The sequence below is a fragment of the Gigantopelta aegis genome, chromosome 4, assembly GCF_016097555.1.
Source record: "Gigantopelta aegis isolate Gae_Host chromosome 4, Gae_host_genome, whole genome shotgun sequence".
Classification (NCBI taxonomy): Eukaryota; Metazoa; Mollusca; class Gastropoda; order Neomphalida; family Peltospiridae; genus Gigantopelta; species Gigantopelta aegis.
Window position 1 is genome coordinate 87344147 of NC_054702.1, and position 19451 is coordinate 87363597.

A 19451-nucleotide genomic window follows, 5' to 3' on the forward strand; every position below is an offset into this window, starting at 1 on the left:
TTATTATCTTTTTGTTTGTTGTTGTAAATTTAGCTCTTTTTTTTCTATTAGGAATTACACTATCGTAACCATTCCCTCAATCACACCTCATTTTACACACCACCTTTTATATTTTCCTGTTACCCCATAACATGACTCTTCACAGTGTAGTTGCTCACCCCCCCCCCCCCCCACCCACACACACACTCACTCACTCACTCACACACACACACACACACACACACACACACTCATATGGGTGCCCCCAACATAAAATCATGGCTTCGTCAATGAGAGGATGACATTTTTGCATATTTATTCACATTATTAATATGAAACAATAAAAGAACAATATACAATTTTATCTTCTGTGGTCAATGTCCAGAATGTAATAACAACAACATATAAACTACCAATTAATAGAAAGAAAGAAAGAAAACTACGATAAATACTAACCTATGTGTATGAACGTTTTGTTTTGGAAGTATTTTGAACATACACCCGTGATCATCACCATCACCAACAAACCAACAACGACGCTGAGCCGCCAGACACAAAATCCCATATTCGTTATATTCGAGTTCTACCCGTTCTCCTCGTGAAGATATAAATGCCGCGAAAATGATCTGATGTAACTCGAGTGAACATCACGAATAACTGTGACAGCACAACCGCCATTTGAAAATCACACAGTGAGATTACTTCAGAGATAGCTCCAAGTGACACTTCGCGTGCATAGCCTCCATTACCATTCTGTGGTGCCAAACACTGTCATTTAAGGGCGGTTCTACCATATCGCTTGGGACAGCAGCGAAGGGAGGACGCCAGTTTTTCCCCAGCACCTACATCTCGCAGAAGTTGTAATTAATACGCATTGTGTGCATTAAAAACACATTTAACAGTCCCGTTACACACATAACGAAATCATTGTGGTATCTTCCACCTCTCTTTTTGCGATTGTTTTTGAGTATCTCGTATGTCGTAGATGTTTCCTAGGAAACTGGGAAGTTGAGAATACCCACAGAGAATGCAGAAAACAAATACGAGCGGACGACACTGTTCGTTGATTTGATTTCTCATTAAACAAACGTAGCAATCTTCGCATACTAAACTTGGTTCTCTTTAAATAATTATCCAGTGTCTTGTTAGTTGTGTGTATCGATTAACCTATATTCAATAGTTCTCGTGTTTATTTGACGGGCAGATGGCGCTAATTCCATACCAGATTGTATAACGATACCATCCATTATGCGTGTACGTGTTTGGCATTACTTCTACATCAAATAAACCTACAGAAAAAAATAAGAAGATATTAAATACAAAGGATAATTGATGTGTGCGTTTTATTGTGTGCTGGCTCGCGGAATATGATAAACTCTGTATTATTGAACACGCGGTTAGTACAAATATTCTGTTACCACAGTGGAATTTATTACATACACCAACACACACACAAGCACCCACCTACATACATACGCATATATGCTCGTCCATTCATATGCATATATGCCCGCGCCTACCCACGCACAAATTCACACACACACACCCCCCAAAAAATAATGTTTAACAATCACGTAAGCAGACATGTATATTATCATTGTGGTAAGTTTCCAAACGTATTTATAAATGTTGTGTAATGTAACTAAATTATTGTGAAATTTAAACTTGACGGTCCGCATCATATCGTTTGACCTATTTCAAATAGTAGGCAATATACTAGCAATGTGCCTTAATATATATTTTTATTTAAAACAAAGTATAGTCAATGCATATTCACAAATATACATTTAATGCCAGTTTTCACCAAGGGTTCCTATATTTTTAATTATTTTTCGATTCTGTGTTAGTTTTCAATGACAGAAAAGATAACCAAAACAACTGTTTTACGTTCGCTATCTAATTAGTAATAACTAAATTTAATACCAATTGGCTGTCATTAGGTTAGTAGATACAGAAACAAACAAAAACACTTGATCGACTGTCACTTGCAATCTTGTTCATTTTCATCATCTCATATTGACTATACAGTTATATTTTTGGTAATGTTCACAAGCACTTGTACATTCTAATCAGAACATCAAAACCATTAACGAATTCCTAATCTTAACACTGTATAAGGCAGTCAAAATGACGTTTTGATAAATAACAGTGACGGCTGCTAACCGTGAATCACTGCCAGGTGAAGGCCACTGTATGGGATGATACTTTATTTATTTCTGCTCCATAGGACGAATACCACTGAAGAATGGCTTGACAAATCTAAACCCGACATTAGGACTGTCATGAGTTCCAAAACAAGTGATATACATGTAAGGTGTCGGAGAAAGTTGAGCACATCAATCCTGTCTCGACCGGAGCCAACTTTATGCTTTTCGCAGCTACTTTTTATGCGTGGTACAGCCAACGACGTGAATAGCAGCAGAAGATAGTTTTGAGAAGAATATGTGAAGCAGACCTGGGACTGTTATCTAGTATGATCATAATAAGTTTATCTCCTTGAACATTTCATCCCCACTCGGTGACGGTCCATAAGTACGCAGAGTGAAATTGGGTGGTTGAAGCTGTTGATGAAATTTGTCCGTGTTACAGACGTTTCTCCTGTAAGCAACTTTCAAAACGAACGCAACATACATAATGGATGCCAGTGAATTGTCTTGGTTTCTACTGAATAATAAACACATAGTCCTGCAATCATTGTTTTCTACAGACTTCTTTTCTACAGACTATCTTGTTTGGTGAACGAAGTACCTTTAATTTATAACGAAAGGCCCTCAATAATATTTAGGAAACCAGACCTAAGTTTTACACCCAGAAGTTCTAGAGGAAGTGTTACATGCTATAAAAGCATACAGGCAAATTGCAGATAGCATAAATGGCATAGTTTGATACACTTTTTAGAACTTTTGTAATACACATATGGTTTGGGGCTGTTTGAGCCAAAGCAGACATTCTTATGATCTTTAACATGATACAGGAGCACCAACCAATCTCCGTTTTCTCCCACGAGAGTTGAAATTGTAGGACGAAACTAAACTTGCTATTTTTTACTGTGAATAACAAACCGTGCCGCCATATGTTGACTGATATAAGAATAATAACCTGTTTTTTGGAATCACTGGAGTGAAAATCCTTCCCCCACCCCCAACAACTTTAATTGCACTGGATCTCTCGACCGTTTTAGTCACCAACCCAATTTCAACCGTTTCGCTGATGCGTGTTATCCTTAGTGCTGGGCCCTCCATCATAACCATCAGATATAACATTCCCTTACCGATAGAAAGCGAATAAGACAGACATTTGAACTAGAATACAGAAGCGAACCGCCACTGATAACAGTGATATCTCTGGCGGTCTGAATTATAGCTTCTTCTATTAAGAAAACTTGTGACATAGTTCTCAACATCTTCCACCAGTTGCATAAAACAGTTTATGTAATAAAGAGAGGGTATTGACGATTCCATAGTCCATTACCTCATCTAAGAGACGATTTCCAGTCAAAAAACAAAACCCCACAAAATTACAGCAATATTGATTACTACCCCCCCCCCCCCCCCCCCCCCCCCGTCTTTTTACTACAGTGGACGTTTTGTGAAAATATTAAAGGAGACTATACTACAGCTTCATTTTGTTTTCACTGTATCATAACTGTTCATTTCTCAATTGTTTGCGTTAGAGAGAGGTTACCTCATACATGTATCAATATAATGGGGTGGGGTAACGGGCGGAAATATTTCCTCAAAGGACTTCAATGAAGCAAGCTTTGAGAAAGTTTATTAATTTGAAAATGGATTTCATGAATGGGTGATCACAAACAGATTTGGTTTTACATTAAAATATTTTGGTTTTTAATAATACTATTTATGAGAATAAAATACATCCAAATAACAATCAACATAATATACATAAAATAAAATAGTTTATTTCTGTTATTTTGTGTATTCAGTTTGTACAGTGGAAATTTCAACAGTATGCCGCATTTTTCAGCCATTTCTGAAATAGAAAGTCTCGAGTACTGTGGCAACATGCTGAAAATTAACCATATTAAATTATATAACAACAGATGTTTAATTAAGCAAACCAATAAATGTAATGATGTGGTTAATTATAAAATTTTGGAGATGAATATCTATAGATGACAAGGACAAATTAATTAAACTATGTATTGTGCTGTATTATGAAGAAATAATTTTATATTTAAATTCAACCATAAACCCACCTATAACATAATTAATTTTGTATTGAATCTGAATCAAGAATAAAATAAAATAAATAAATGTAGAATATAATAAGTACGGTATACCTATAGACGTGACATCACATCTAGCAGGTGTGGGAGTTATTTATTTTTAACAATATGACAGTAATTTGTTTAACCATTGTCAAATTATTACATTGGAACAAAAATAATTAAAGAAAATCTTATCAAAAATAGAAATATGGAACTATGATTACAGACTTCAAACGACTCCCCAACACTGAATGATACAAATTCAAGAATTGAACCAACCACCTTTATATGAAAACGAGGAAAATAAAGTATCTTAATCTTATAAACCTGCAACTAATTCAAAGAACCCAATTCATTACTACGCAAGCATCTTCTATTCACGAAATTATACGGATGTCCAAGAAACCTTTGTATGGCTCCTTTACTTTTTAATGCCAAGTATTTTAGGACTTTATAGTTTTAGTAATACCAATGAAAGCAGTTTTAAATATTCTTAGTTCTGACTAATAGCTTATTTTACTGCATCAGTGGCAAACGGAGAATGTGCAATCATTGCAAATTGATTATCTGAAATAAAGGTATTAGTTATCCTTAGAACATTCGATGTTCCAAGATTTAATTTAACTGCATGACTGCCGAGCTGTTAATAATGTCAGTGTGATGCTCAATCCATCATGTTTGTTCTAATGTGATTGTAGTTCGCTACTAAAATACTGAAGGATTGCCGCTAATGCTTGTTGGCATATCCACAGATAGCTCATTTTTTTAATGGCAATAAATATTGTTTATACCAAGGATTGCAGTTTATAGAAGAAATAAATTAATCTACAAATGAGTATGTAGCAATATTGGAAAACTCGATCACCCTAAACCCAGTTTATACCAATGATAGCATTAGTAAACAAAATAATAAATAAGAACAAACTTTAAGATTACTACCAACGTATTAGTACACCAAGTGTCAAATTGATTTGACCATAGCTTACATAACTTAATTTTGTTTTTGTCTGTACCTGGTTAAACTAGTTCACTGCTTAAATGCTGAGAGGATTAACATGATTCCAACACCTACTCAAACCCAAAACCCAAAATATATATATATATATATATATTTTTTTTTTTTAAGGAAATTCATACAGCGTAAATAATAAGCAAATTCACAAAAAGAAAAGCTGTCTTTTAAGATGATTCAATAATATCTATGACTATGAAGAGTGATATTTACAAGTGAGATTTAATTTTTTTTTCTATTTTTTTTCTATGTATCATGATAAACAAAACAATGCACAAATACAAATAAAAGGAGACGGTTTTAACCTGCATATGACAAACATTGGTGCAAAAGAGTTTATCCGCCCTAAATATCGTACATATATACATCAAATTAATAAAAGTTCCAAATAAATAATGATGGCAGATTATGATCATGTGTTTTTGTAACATTATATGACTGTAATGGCTGTACCAGAAAGGAAAAAAACAAATGACAAACATTGATGATTTATTATCATCTAATCACATTCAATATGACAATCACACATTTTATTATAAATGCATACTTAAAGGAACATGGTAATTTACAAGATCTGCAAAATCATTATCACTGGACACCTGGATTTAATATGGAGTCTTCAGGCTGCTATTATGTTTGTCCTGTACATACATGTTGAAACACATACACATCCATTACTATATAACAAAAAAGTGTTAGTTCTATGATGATATACATTTTACCTATTTACATATGGGTTACTGAACTATACATAAAATTTTTAATTCATTTGTTTTCTTCCCTTCTGTTTTACATTTGTTTTTCTTGATTCAGTTTTTTTATTATTTTATTTTCACTCATATGAATTTGTATGAAAAAAATGAAAAGGTAAACACAACCAGACAAATAAATGATAGCCGTTACTCTCATCTCCAGCATTCACTCATCATCAATCATTACTGACCATTCTTCACCAGTTACTACTGACCCAGCAACAATAACAAGTTTATTTGCACTTAGTTTACACAAAATCAACAAGACTCGTCTCTTTCTGCACCTTTCTTCCGATACGTCTTTACGAATATTTCCTTGGGATCTGTCGACAGTCTTTTAATGATGAATTAGTTTCTCAAAATAATATAATTCTTTAAAACTGCTGTGGTTCCCCATTACTTTCCAGTCATGTCAAGCAATCAATTTCAGATTTTGCAATGTTCTGAAGAGCAATAATTCACATCAAAATTGCTTTCTTGCACTGGACAACAGCACTATGCTTTCACTGAACATACCACACGCCATGTACAACAAACATCATTTCAGTTTTAACTTAATGGAGTTTTTTGTTAACTGAAACCCTGCAGTTTGTGACATAGGCTGTGGACTTATTAAATCAGGCAAGTCATTGCTAGGCAACCTCTGAGCATGCTGAAAAATACAAAAGAAACCCATATGTAGGCTATTCAAAAATTATATCAGGTGAAAGGATAAATTATATATGACTGAAATGCACTAATTAATCAAGAACCATTAAGAAATATTTTTCTTTAATGGCATTTTTTAACAATGGATGGCTGTTGTGTGTCTGACATTTTGTTATTTCAACACTTAACACCGCAACAGACACTTTCCAAACCATAATGTTTACTTCATATACTACAAATATAACATATTTTACTGTAATTTCCTTTCATATCATAAATGGTACAACTTTTTAAAAGCATAACATTTTGTACAAACAGTTAAAGGGACATTCCTGAGTTTGCTGCATTGTAAGATGTTTCTGACTAATAAAATATTTCTACGATTGAACTTACATATTAAATATATTTTCTTGTTTAGAATATCAGTGTCTGTATATTCGATGTGTTTCTGGTCATCTCAATATTTGTAAGAAACCCAAACTGGATTTTGTCTTCAAATAATTTTGTATGTATGAAAAAATAGTTTTTAGGAAATAAAATGAAAGTTAACTTAGTACAAATATTAGAACGGTCAGAAACACGTTTAATATACAGCCACTAATATTTTATTCAGAAAAATATATTTGATATGTAATTACAATCGCTAAAAAGTCTTTGTTAGTCGATAACATCTTAAAAAGTGCAGCAAACTCAGGAATGTCCCTTTAAGATACATCAGTAATCTTCAAACAAAACATTTCAATAGCAATTTTGCATTGAAGGTTTTCCAGCATTTTGAAAACAGAAGCATCATGCACCAAGTTTATTGGTACTGGAGAGAGATACAATAACATCATTCAAATTCAGACCTGTTATGTCAAAGTAGTACGAAGTTCCCTACAGAGCAGAAAATGCTGTTCACATATCGGTATGTTTTTATTTTTCATAATTCTAGACAAATAAGTTTTAGGTTTAAAAAGATGAAAGGAATAAAAAAAAAAAAGAGGGTACTACTTCTCATAGAAGAAATATGAAAAAATTAACTGATGTATGTGTTATATTGTGTACAAAACTACAATTATGGTGCTGGAACTGTCGTCAACCTGCTACCACCACAGCAAGGATCTTTTAAATGTACTTCCCAGACTCGGCACATATGACATTTGACATACCAATCAAGAGGCAGGCACTGATTGGGATGGGGAAAAATCAAGAGCAATCAATCCTAAGATCAAATAAACCCCAGTTGAATATTCTACTATTGGGTCACATCCTACCCCTGAACAATAAAGGTTAAAACATCACAGCTACGTCTATAAAACATTTTTGATGCAGTAGTACTTGTTGCTACCTGATTTAACATGAAGCTGTAAATATGAACAGAACAATAAAATTGATTTTCAATGATTCAACAACTGACACAGATGAATAGCTTAGGTAACACAATTACGACTGTGTCAAGTCAGTATATACAAATTGTGTTAAGCTAGTGTATTATTTCTTTATAAAAACACATGTTGCAAACACATTACCTTGCTTACTGGAGCAATTTCCTGAGCTGTTATTTTTTCATCTGTTTGAGAAGAGGACTTCTCATCAACTTGCATCGGACTCCCCAGTTCAACCTGTCAATGACACACAAGACATTTTTGTTTGTTTAACAATGAATTCATAATAATCTCTCAAGACTCTCTGGTGACAATAATAGCAAATGGAAACAAAAATATGCATTAAATATGTTTCATGTTAATGCAAAATATTTGGCAATAATCTGAGCCTCTTTAAATACAACAATTTTAATATTTCTTTAATCCAAATAATACAGAAACACTCAATGAAATAACTTTTAAAGAATGAACATTTATTTTATTTTATTTTTTTAACATAAAATGCTATTGAGCTATTCCTGAAGAAAAAATTAATGTTAAGAAGCAGCAATGAGTGGTACTGATGAGGGGCGTGTATAAAAATTTTAAATAAATGATGGAAACATGTTAATTTTTGTTTCATACATAGCATACAGTTCCAATCTTATTGATGGTGGGGGCTACAAGGTACCGGTCTAACTACCACCCATCCAAAAAAGAGCCGTTACCTCCTCCCCATCTTTCAACCTCTTGGACATTTTGTCTTCCTCACATGGCGAACCGGGCCTCTTTATTTTACAAACGCCATCGCCCCCGCCATCACTAACATTGAGCTCCTGAAATCAATGACATTTTTATATTTACAAATACTACAATGTCACCACAATTCCAGCGGAAGTTTAGTTTCCTTTGTTGTCAATTCAATGGAAACACCACACCAATGAATGAGATTAAAAAAAACTAATTAAAAATTTAATAAATAATTGACCATTATATTCAGACTTATAAGGTCAAGTATTATTACTGAACGTTTAAGGAAAGGGGAGAAAAAAGGGATTATTGTTCAACACCATCTCAGCACAGTTTAAACTACAACTATTTAGTTTACTGACAGTTGTTTTACTTTCTAAAGAGAGATAATCCACTTTCATCAAATATGCCACTTGTACCCAAAATTACAAAGCAATTTTTTTTATATAACTTTATCACAGATAAGCACATACCCCACAGGCTTTGGTTTACTTGTTGTGACGCACTGGCCAAGATGGGGAAAATAACCACCCATTGTGTTCACCTAATGCAATCAATCCTATGTCCATTCACAACTAAGGTGAGTGAATGTTAAGAAATTAAAGATTTGGTGAACAATTTTTTTTAACCATAATTGGAGATCCTCAGTTCTAACCTCTTTAATAATTTGCACAACTGTATATATTTAAATATTTGCAATTCAAGCATCACAGTTATATGTTCTACATGATATTGGAAATTCATGTTTTAGCAAAACATACAATAAATCATAAATGCAAGCTTTGCAATAAAATTTTATTATCAGAATGAGATGTTACTATTTTTAGGCAGTCCCTAAAATAGCATGCATTAAAAAACTGTTCATAGAAGAAAATACAATCACCCCTTATTCTACCAATACAATTTTGAAGACTCAGTGCTGCAGAAAGTCTGCTCTCCAAATGCACATAAACATTGTGGTAGAGTTAACATATAACCACCAGTTCAACTGGTGACCTCCTTTTTCAGAAAGACCTCCTCATTTTCCCCACAACTGTTTGTTTGTCCAATACGGAATTAATGAATCTGTGTATCAAAGAAATACAATATAGTTTTCATTTTCTTTGCTTAAACCTGAAACATATTTAAGACAAAAGTATGTCTTGAGTGGGAAAATAAGGAAGTTACTGGATCATTTGAAGTTAAGATTACCTTTAACAATAATATATTGTTCTACAGATGGATGGACTTTGTTGAATACTAGTAGAATAGCAAATTGTAGTTGGTTCCGGTCCGGTCGACTATAGTGATATGTACTAGTCCAGCAGACTAATGACATATATTGATGAAAAGAAATAATAGATCACGCCAATACTAACAGGAAAGAGTGATGGCAGCTGAAACCCTAATCCACAGTGTCGGGAAGTTGACTGTGTTTCCGATATTCAATCTCACATTTCTGACATTCTATCCCACATGACATCTTTGTACTTTATAGACATATTACTATGCTATTAGTGATTGAAGTTTGGCCTACAATATCAAGTGTTCCCGTAATTCTTTTCCTCAGCATATCTTCCATTTCTGCACCCTTGAGACTACTTTAAAACAGAACGGAATACTGGTAAAAACATAACTAAACAATAACAGTTGACTGCACACAATTGATTACTTTCTTAATATTCTTTAAAATCTAGTTGACCATAGAAATCATCAAAATGAAATAATCAATATAAAAAGAGTATAAATATTTTTCAAGTTCTTTAAGACATAGTCAGGCATTTTACAATTACTTATGTCATTATACACAGACATTCATTTAAGTAAAAGCAGGTTGAATATTTTTCCAAATGAGTTGCAAGATAAATGGTATCTGACATGAATGTAGTACTCTTAATTTCTTACATATCTTAAAAAAAAGGTTTAAAACAAATTGAAATGTCTTTTCCCATTAAAATGCATTTACAGTGGTTGTTAAATTATACATCAAAGAGCAATCAGTTTAATTTAACTTGTACATCACAGAGCATTGGATGGTTATGGCTGTGGTTACCTAGGAGTAGCCAATCGTATGTCTTTAATTGATGTGTTATTACTGTGTGATATCATGAATAATGCCTGGTGTTTTCACCAACGAGTTTGCAAGAAAAGACGATTCCTCGTAACATTTTGCTTCCATTATATTATAATTATTATAACTGAGAATAGAAACCATAAACCACCACAAATCTATATATACCGGGCAAAAGTATAAGCCCATCTGAAGAAATGTACAAGAGTGGTTTTGTTAAAACACTAGCAGAACAAAAGGACACTAACAGAAATCATCTTTTATTGAATAAATTAATGTACTTACAAAAATTCCTCGCCAAAAATTAACAAAAGAAAGAAAAAGAAAAACAGAAAAGATTTTTATCTCTACTGCATGATAACATGAGCCTGAGGTACCCTACTGCTTTTGTTTTGTTGATCTGTTGAGGTTAAAATAATACCAGCAGAATAAAAGGACACTACCAGAAATCATCTTTTATTGACTAAATTAATGTACCATACCGGTACTTACAAAATGCCTGGTCAAAAATTAAAAAAAAATTAAAGAAAATAAAAGAAGATTTTTTATCTCTACTGCATGATAATATGAGCCTGAGGTACCTGACTGTTTTTGTTTTGTTGGTCTGTTGCGGTGGAGTCTGTGCTATCACACTGCATGTTCTCCACCTCAGGCGAGGCGGACGCTGCGTTCTGAGACACCATCTGGGACTCCTGGGATGCCTCGTCATCCGTCACAGAGCTCTGCTTCACCAGGTCACTTTCAGACTTGCTACCCGACAGCGCTGGTTTCTCCGTACTAACTCGACGTAGATTACTGCTGCTATTGCTTTCTCCTTTGGTGCTTTCCTGTTGATGTGTAAAAGTCGAAATTCATACAAAAATAGAATAAACTCTTTCAAAATGTTTTAATTACTATTTTTTTGTAATATGGTCAATTCTGCTAAGGCAAAAGGTAGTACGTAAAGATTGGGTACAAAATGAGTTAATGTAAGACTTGTGGTATTTTAAAATAAGCATCAAAATATTATAGCCAGATTCTAGACCTCTTGAGAAACAAACTCATTCAAATGCTTAAAAAAGCCATTGTCAAATTGATAACAGGTTAAAAATCATTACTTCACCATTTTCTGTCTTTCATCTTAGCAGTGCAGTATTACTCTTGAATATATTTAGTCCAGGGATCAAATGCAAAGACCTAAGACTGAGATTGGGGGTAGGTGGGGATACAATATCTGTGTACAGTGAAATTCCTCTAAACCATGGGACCAAGTAAAAATCTGGTTTTAAGGCGTATCCAGTTTAGAGATGTTCTGTTATGTACTGATATTTAAAAGGGACCATGACAAACATCCGGTTATGAGAGAATTCTGGTCTATAAAAAGTTCTGTTTGAAGGGTTTCACTGTATATTCTTCAATTTATTGAATAATGAACAAAATGGGATGTAAAAAAAATATTTTCTATAAAGAATAACCACAATAACAGACTGCATAGCAACCAATGAAATTGTAATGTTTGTCTGGTCAATTGGCTATTATTATAGCTATTCTCATGTGAGGCACTCCTCACCCGCCTGCTACCGATTCGATCGGGCTGCTGGTGCTCCCTTGCACCTGCCAGTGCAGGTGGTCCCTCCTATCCCCTCCCCCCACCTTTCCTGTCATGGACGGAGGAGCCGGCCGGAGCCGGCTCTTGTGCCCACGACAGGCGTGCACTACAACAGCTTGTTCTGAATGTGCACGTAAAACCCTATGACCTGACCTGAGGCACTCCTATCGTGTGGAGTCACCTTTAGTTAAAGGAGAGGACAACCAAGGCATTTGGCCTGGTAGGCATATTTAACTATATTTAATGTACATTATTGCTTAATTTCAATAAGTACATTTGTATATTTAATTAATACAACGATAAAAATGTGCCAGCTATTGTTTATAATGGGTGCAGCCATTTTTGTTCCAAGCTGCAAATACGCCACCTGGTGACCACGTAGTCACGTGGTTAAAAACGTGTCACGGCAGGAATTGGTGAATGCTGAAGCATAATAGCCGTATGAGGATTGTTTGCTTTGAGACTTGGTGCCAACGGTTGGCATCACCGCGGTGTCACCAAATAAACATCCCGGAACGTTGTTCCGCCGTTTTCTGCGAGAACACCAGATCCAGTAAACCTGGGTTAAGCTTACATCGGTTTCCGATATGTGACAAACCATTACTAGCGAAATGGATGAAAAACATGAAACGGGATTTTTATCCAACAAATTATCACGTTTTATGTTCAGAACATTTCACAGCAGATTGTTATGACGATACGGCATTGCTCGCTGACTACCTACACATCCCCGAAGTAAAGAACAAAAACAAAAAACTTAAAAAAAGAGGCCATTCCGACTGTATTTCCTCATTTAAAAAAAACTCGACCAAGAATTAACACGGTGCACCGGATAAAAAGACGGGATAACCAAGACAAAAAACAAGGTATATTGTCATATGGATCGAAAGCGATTTTTAAAAATTAAAATTAAATTTGGAAAAACTAATGTCAGTTACGTTTTGGTCAGTAAGCATAACGGGTTGTTTGTTTCTTTGGGGTTTTTTTTTAACCAACAAAATAATAATTTACGATTCATAATTTTAATGCTGACAATATTATGATATAATGAACACGTACTTACGTGGGTTTTTTTTTTTTTTTTTAAATAATTAGTTGGTTTGACGTAAGAAGAAAATTAATGTGTTTTGAAATTAACAAAAAATACTAAGTATGTGTACAATTTAGAAAACAATTGGCTCGGAAATAAATAACGTGTAGTAAATTCCATAGTTACACCAATACATGATAGTATGAAATGTTGATTAACTGTCACAGTGACAGTGGTGGTTGGCAATGGTGGAGTTGGGTGTCAGCACTAGTGACTAATGTGACATAACCGAGGTGCTACTGTTCTTTAATTTATTAATCATCTTTATTCTCACATTTTATATACACATGTATCAGATGAGGAGTGGGTGGGGGTAGAGAAAAAGAAGAAAGGAATATAATTTCAAGAATGTTTTTAAATATAAATGTATATAAATTTTAAATGGTGATAATTAACTTCATTTCACAGGTTTGAAAAAGTTTGTTTTGTTTAATGCAACTAGTAGAGCACATTGATTTATTAATCATTGGATGTCAAACATTTGGTAATTGTTTACATATAGTCTCAGTGATGGAAATCAGCAGAACATTTCACTAGTCCACCAGACAAATAGAAATCTACTTGTCCACCTATAATTTCATGTCCAAGTAAATGATTTGTTTTATTCAAATGCATGTTCAATGTTCTTGATTCCTTAAAATGAAACTGCATTGAACATTTTTATTTGTCCACCGGATAACCGCCAAGGTACATTTTGCTTGTCCAATCAGATTTTTACTTGTCAGGACAAACGGACAAGTGCTTATTTCGAACACCGAGTCTTACTCTTAGAGAAAAAACCTGCAAAAAATCCATTAGTAGCAAGGGATCTTTTATATGCACCAACCCACAGACAGGATAGCACATACCACAGCCTTTGGTATTCCAGTCGTGGTGCTCTGGCTGGTGCAAGAAATATCCCACGGCTCTACTAGTGTTGTTAAAAAAAAAAAAATGGTGTATTTATTGTAATCAACTGTCAATTAAAATCTGGTTCATTTTGTGGAGTGATTAAGTTATATGTGGTTTATCAGGACTTTAGATCTCACAAATGCTGGTAAATTAATTTTTATGCGACGAGTTGACCAAGCACTAGGACAAATTGGTATGTGTGTGTGTGTGTGTGTGTGTGGGGGTGGGTTTCCCCACATTTCCTAGATTTTACTAATTTCAGTGCAACAAGGGTTTTTTAGTACTGAAATGTTATGTTGTGGATATTCAGAAATGCATTTAGGTTATTTTATTTTTAAAATCAAATTTTTAAGTCAAGGTTGGTATATTTTTACTTAATTTGGAGCTTGTATTGGACATACATATTTTGGGTACGTTTATTGCACTGACTTTGGTGCATTCTAAATCCCTGTTTTATAATGTTGTTGATTATTATAACCAAATTGATTTATAAAAAGAAAACAAAGATGTACAAGTTTCATTTTATTGCATTGTATTTTGAGTTTCCAATATTTTGATTACCTATAACAAATAATAAGTGTGGCTTTTGCTTCTTATGTAGGAGATGCAAGATGCAAGATTTGGGGCAAAAGAACTCATAAATATTCTAGTGTTTCTGCACAGCCGAAACAAATCTATGGACCAGTAAGTATACTATTTGTCTTTTATTCTACCATCTGTATCGAACTTGATGTTGTAGTCTTAGTTTATAAAAGTAATTGTAATTAACCAGTAAATATATTTTTTTTTTACTTTCAGTATAATTACAATAATATTTGTAATTTGTTGTACTAATCACAAAAGTCAAGATAAAGGTTCAAACTATATATTCAATGTTATTTGTGTCACACCTGACTGGATGACAATATACATTAGTGGTCTATATGTGTACATGTACCATGTCAGATTAATATGTATCTGTCAAGTGTTATAAATTTTACATAGGTGTGAACACAGGTGTATAGTTTTTAACACCTAGTAACTGGAATGATTGTGCATGTGGAAATAGCTTACTTGTTCCAACTGGCATTGTTTGTGTTTTCATAAACATGGTTGCTTCTGAAGTTCCTTTTGTGAGACACTAAAAGTGTCACAGAGTGTCTGCATCACACCACCATTACACACTTTCTAGACAGTTTGTTCACCGTACCTTTAATCTACAGACAATTTGTCCATAAACGTGTCATCCATTCACTTTTTTTTAAAATAATTTTCAGGGAAGGGGATGGGTTTTTTTTCTCTTTTTTCTTAAATGAATGTATAATTTTAACATTAGATAACCAAGTAATGTATTCTTAAACGATGTTTGTGTCAGTTTAAATGCAAGGCTACTGTTTTCAATGACTGTTACACTGTCCCAACAAAACATAACAATGAACCATGATAATAATAATGGCGACCTCATTCATGCGCATGCTCGAATAATGCCTCTACTATTAATATCATGTCATCAGCCAAACATTTACGAGTATATTGCTCCATTGGATTGATTTCAGTTTCCGAATGAAAGTACAGGTATAGTGTTTTAAAAACACCATATATTTATTAAACTATATGTTTATGAATTTACCATGACTTGTTTCCTACAATAAACAGTATAAAATACATTAAATTTGTTTTAAAATCATCTTAAAATCCAAACGTTTGTTTAAAATCTAAAATATTAATTCATGTTTGCTATTTATATAGTTTTCGTAAACAAATGCCTAGTTCTAAACAGCGAACAATGTGCCTGCTTGAATGCAAACATTTCCAGAAATATATTCATCTATACTTTATTATATATAATAGGGGCAGCCATTTTGTACCATCCCAGTGAATATGCCCTCTGGTGAGCCGGTGGTTACATAATATTTAGTTAAATAGTTTATTATACTATGAAGTCATTTATGTTGTTTTACAAGTCAGGTTAATAAAAGAGAAGTGCTTTATCATAAATTACTGTTGTTTGTTTACACTGTGCATACAGAAGTTGGTAGGAGTTGACGTCACTTCGCCCCATGCTATAATACCGAACGCCCTGGAAACAAAACAAAATGGCTGCCCTCAGTTAGCAGAAATAATCATGTTTTTTTTAATCAACTCTAAAATTACTTGTTTTTATTTCTTAAAATGTCATGTTTGAGTTTACTTCCCCTTTAAGGTTTCGGTTTTTCCATAAATCGGGCAGGGATGCCGACCAATCTTTTTACCTGGCCTTAGCAAGAGGAAAAACATTTTAAAATTTAATCACTCGACAAAATGTACAATCAACAAATTAGCATCATCCTCATTATATCACCAGGCCTCAAATTAGAGGCTAAGGCCATTTGGTTTGGTGATTTTTTTAAAAATTATTATAGCCAACATGCATTATTATTTTTTGGACCACCATATTTTTTGGCGAATTTCAAACCCTGACTACAAATAACATTTCAGTCATCTTCGTTTGCAGCACAGCAAAAGTTTTTTTTCTCTTTAAAGTGCTCAAAATTGTCATGGTTGAGCTGTTTCATTTGTTAATTTGTCAATGAACATTTCAACTATAATTTATTAGTTTAAAATGATCGATTTGATGTAAATATGATGCATTTGGGTTTTGTTTTCATGTGTATCGAACATTTATTTTATTATGTTCCACCATATACATGTATGTATTCTTAAATATTCATTACCTGGTAGGTATCTTTTGTAAATAGTATTATCACATTTTGGTGATCAGAGGTAATGTATTGCTTTTAATTCCCATTATTTTTCTCACCTTTCAGATGAAATGTAGTGCTAAAAAGAGCAAACTCTGCACCTTTACAAAGACAAAATCACTGACTGATGAAACTACAACAGATACTATAACTAGCCATGGATCAGAATTTAATAAGGTACGTGTTCATAATAATGTTAATATCTAAAAAAAATTGGTTACTATAAAACTAAAAACAGTGTTATGGGAGTACCTTCAGATACTAATTTATACAACTGCTTGTGTCCTTGAGTCAAAATCCCTCTTATACATAGTTATATACATGCTATTTATTTGTTAATTTTCAACTACTGGCTGTTTTTTTTTTTTAATAAACCACCCTTTACTTTATAACAATTTAAATATTAAATGAATGGTGGTGGCCGGTTTTTATGTTAGTTTTGTACCCCGACACATGGTCTACAGAAGAAAAGAACTACCACCATAGGCTACTCATTTTAATTAGCACCAAAGGTTTTTGTTCAGCACTTCCTATAAAAATTGTTTTAATGATAAAACTGTGTGCATATAACTTCATTAACTTTTATCAATACAGTTTACTCAAATCTTTCTTTTTAAAGGGACATTCCTGAGTTTGCTGCATTGTAAAATGTTTATGACTACTACAATATTTCTACGATTAAACTTACATATTAAATATATTTTCTTGTTTAGAATATTAGTGTCTGTATATTCAATGTGTTTCTGGTCGTCTTAATTTTGTAGGAAGCCCAAACTGGATTTTATCTTCAAATAATTTCGTATGTACGAAAAAAATATATTTTAGGAAATAAAATGAAATTTAACCTCGTACAAATATTAGAACGATCAGAAACAGGTTTAATATACAGCCACTAATATATTATGCAGAAAAATATATTTAATATGTAATTACAATCGTTAAAAATTCCATTTAATCGATAACATCTTAAAAAGTGCACCAAACTCAGGAATGTCCCTTTAAAGGATGGCAATCCAGCATCTACATGTTCAACCAAACAGTCAGTTGGTTTACAGGCTTTCCCAACTAGGGTTTCTGTGGGAGTTCAAGTGGGACCCACGCTGACTGATGCAACAACTAACACACTGAAAGATGAGCGGATGACGTACAATATTTATGGGACAGCCAACAGTGTATTTGTAGATCATGCATATATGCACTACACTTGGATGATGATAAAAGTTCAGTGGTATCACCAATTTCTTCACCAATGTCTTCACCAAGTCATGCTGACTCAGTCATGGAGCCTCCATGTGATCTATATGAACCTCCACCATCCCCACCCTTTCAGCCCTCGGCCTCAGATATGGAAATGGAAGACAGCAATGACAGCTCAAGTTTATTTCAAGGGGAAACTGGTGCTATAAGTCCAGTAGACTGTGAGAAGTTTATCGTTTTTGAACACTGCCTGGATATGTTACTTTGCCACTGTCCTCAGTGTGGAGCTGCTGTTAGCAGATGAAAAACACAACCAAGGATCAATGCTCTGTGTCACACTAACATGCATGAATCACCATACAGTCAAGTGGCTATCACAACTTTTACAAAACCGATTTGCTCTAGGAAGTTTACTTCTGGCAGCATCCATTCTGTTTTCTGGCATGACATTTAATCGTGTCTCACTAATGTGTTCCTTTTTAAATCTGAAAATCATGAGTAAACAAACATTCTACAAACTACAAAATCAACTGCTGTTCCCTGTAATACAAAAAAACATGGCTAACTGATCAAATAACAACAACTGCAAACTTGTCTTTGTCAAAAGACCTTGTTTTGATAGGGGATGGACGATGCGACTCTCCAGGCTATTCTGCGAAATATGGGACTTACACTTTAATGGAAACATGCAGTGGAAAGATTGTTGACTTTGAGGTCATTCATGTTGGGGAAGTAACCTCATCAAATGCGATGGAGTTGGAAGGATTTAAGAGATGTTTTAGTAGAACATTTGACAAACTTGATGTAACAACCCTGGCAACTGACAGACATATCCAGATTGGAAAGGGAGATGGAGAAGCATACCACAATCAACCATCAATTCAATGTGTGGCATTTTGCCAGAAACATCATAAAGCGTCTGAATGCAAAAGCCAAATTAAAGAAGTATTAGGATCTTGGACAGTGGATACAGTCTGTTTCGCACCACCTGTGGTGGTGGTGCTGTGCTACATGCGAGCAAAATGTCCAACTGTTGAGGTATGTCAGTCTGAATGAATTTGTTTAATGGGTGAACGTAATTCTAACTGGCTTATCATTATTGTAAACCATTATATTATGTTGCACTACACATTTAATAACATTATCTATGTTCTGAAAAATAGATAGGATGAATAATATACATTAGTCAGGCATATCAGT

The 19451-nt window shown here is 33.8% G+C and overlaps 2 protein-coding genes across 4 annotated transcripts in view; both read right to left on the reverse strand.

Annotated features, from left to right (window-relative positions):
- LOC121372342 (glutamate receptor ionotropic, delta-1-like) overlaps positions 1-1310 on the reverse strand; it is a 42116-nt gene extending 40806 nt beyond the window's left edge. Inside the window, exon 1 of the mRNA XM_041498644.1 lies at positions 436-1310. Within this exon, the coding sequence (XP_041354578.1) occupies positions 436-544 (109 nt within the window). The 5' untranslated portion in view covers positions 545-1310. The remainder of the gene's footprint in view (positions 1-435) is intronic.
- A 2568-nt stretch (positions 1311-3878) lies between these two features.
- LOC121371319 (poly(A) polymerase type 3-like) overlaps positions 3879-19451 on the reverse strand; it is a 73090-nt gene continuing 57517 nt past the window's right edge. Inside the window, exons 18-21 of one of the 3 annotated variants that reach the window (XM_041497123.1) lie at positions 11347-11592; positions 8694-8801; positions 8131-8223; positions 3879-6623 (exon numbers count right to left, since the gene is read on the reverse strand). In XM_041497123.1, the coding sequence (XP_041353057.1) occupies positions 6510-6623; positions 8131-8223; positions 8694-8801; positions 11347-11592 (561 nt within the window). In that variant the 3' untranslated portion in view covers positions 3879-6509. Of the gene's footprint in view, positions 6624-8130; positions 8224-8693; positions 8802-11346; positions 11593-19451 lie in introns of those variants that run through there. The other 2 variants (XM_041497124.1, XR_005957788.1) reach the window with 2 other exon arrangements.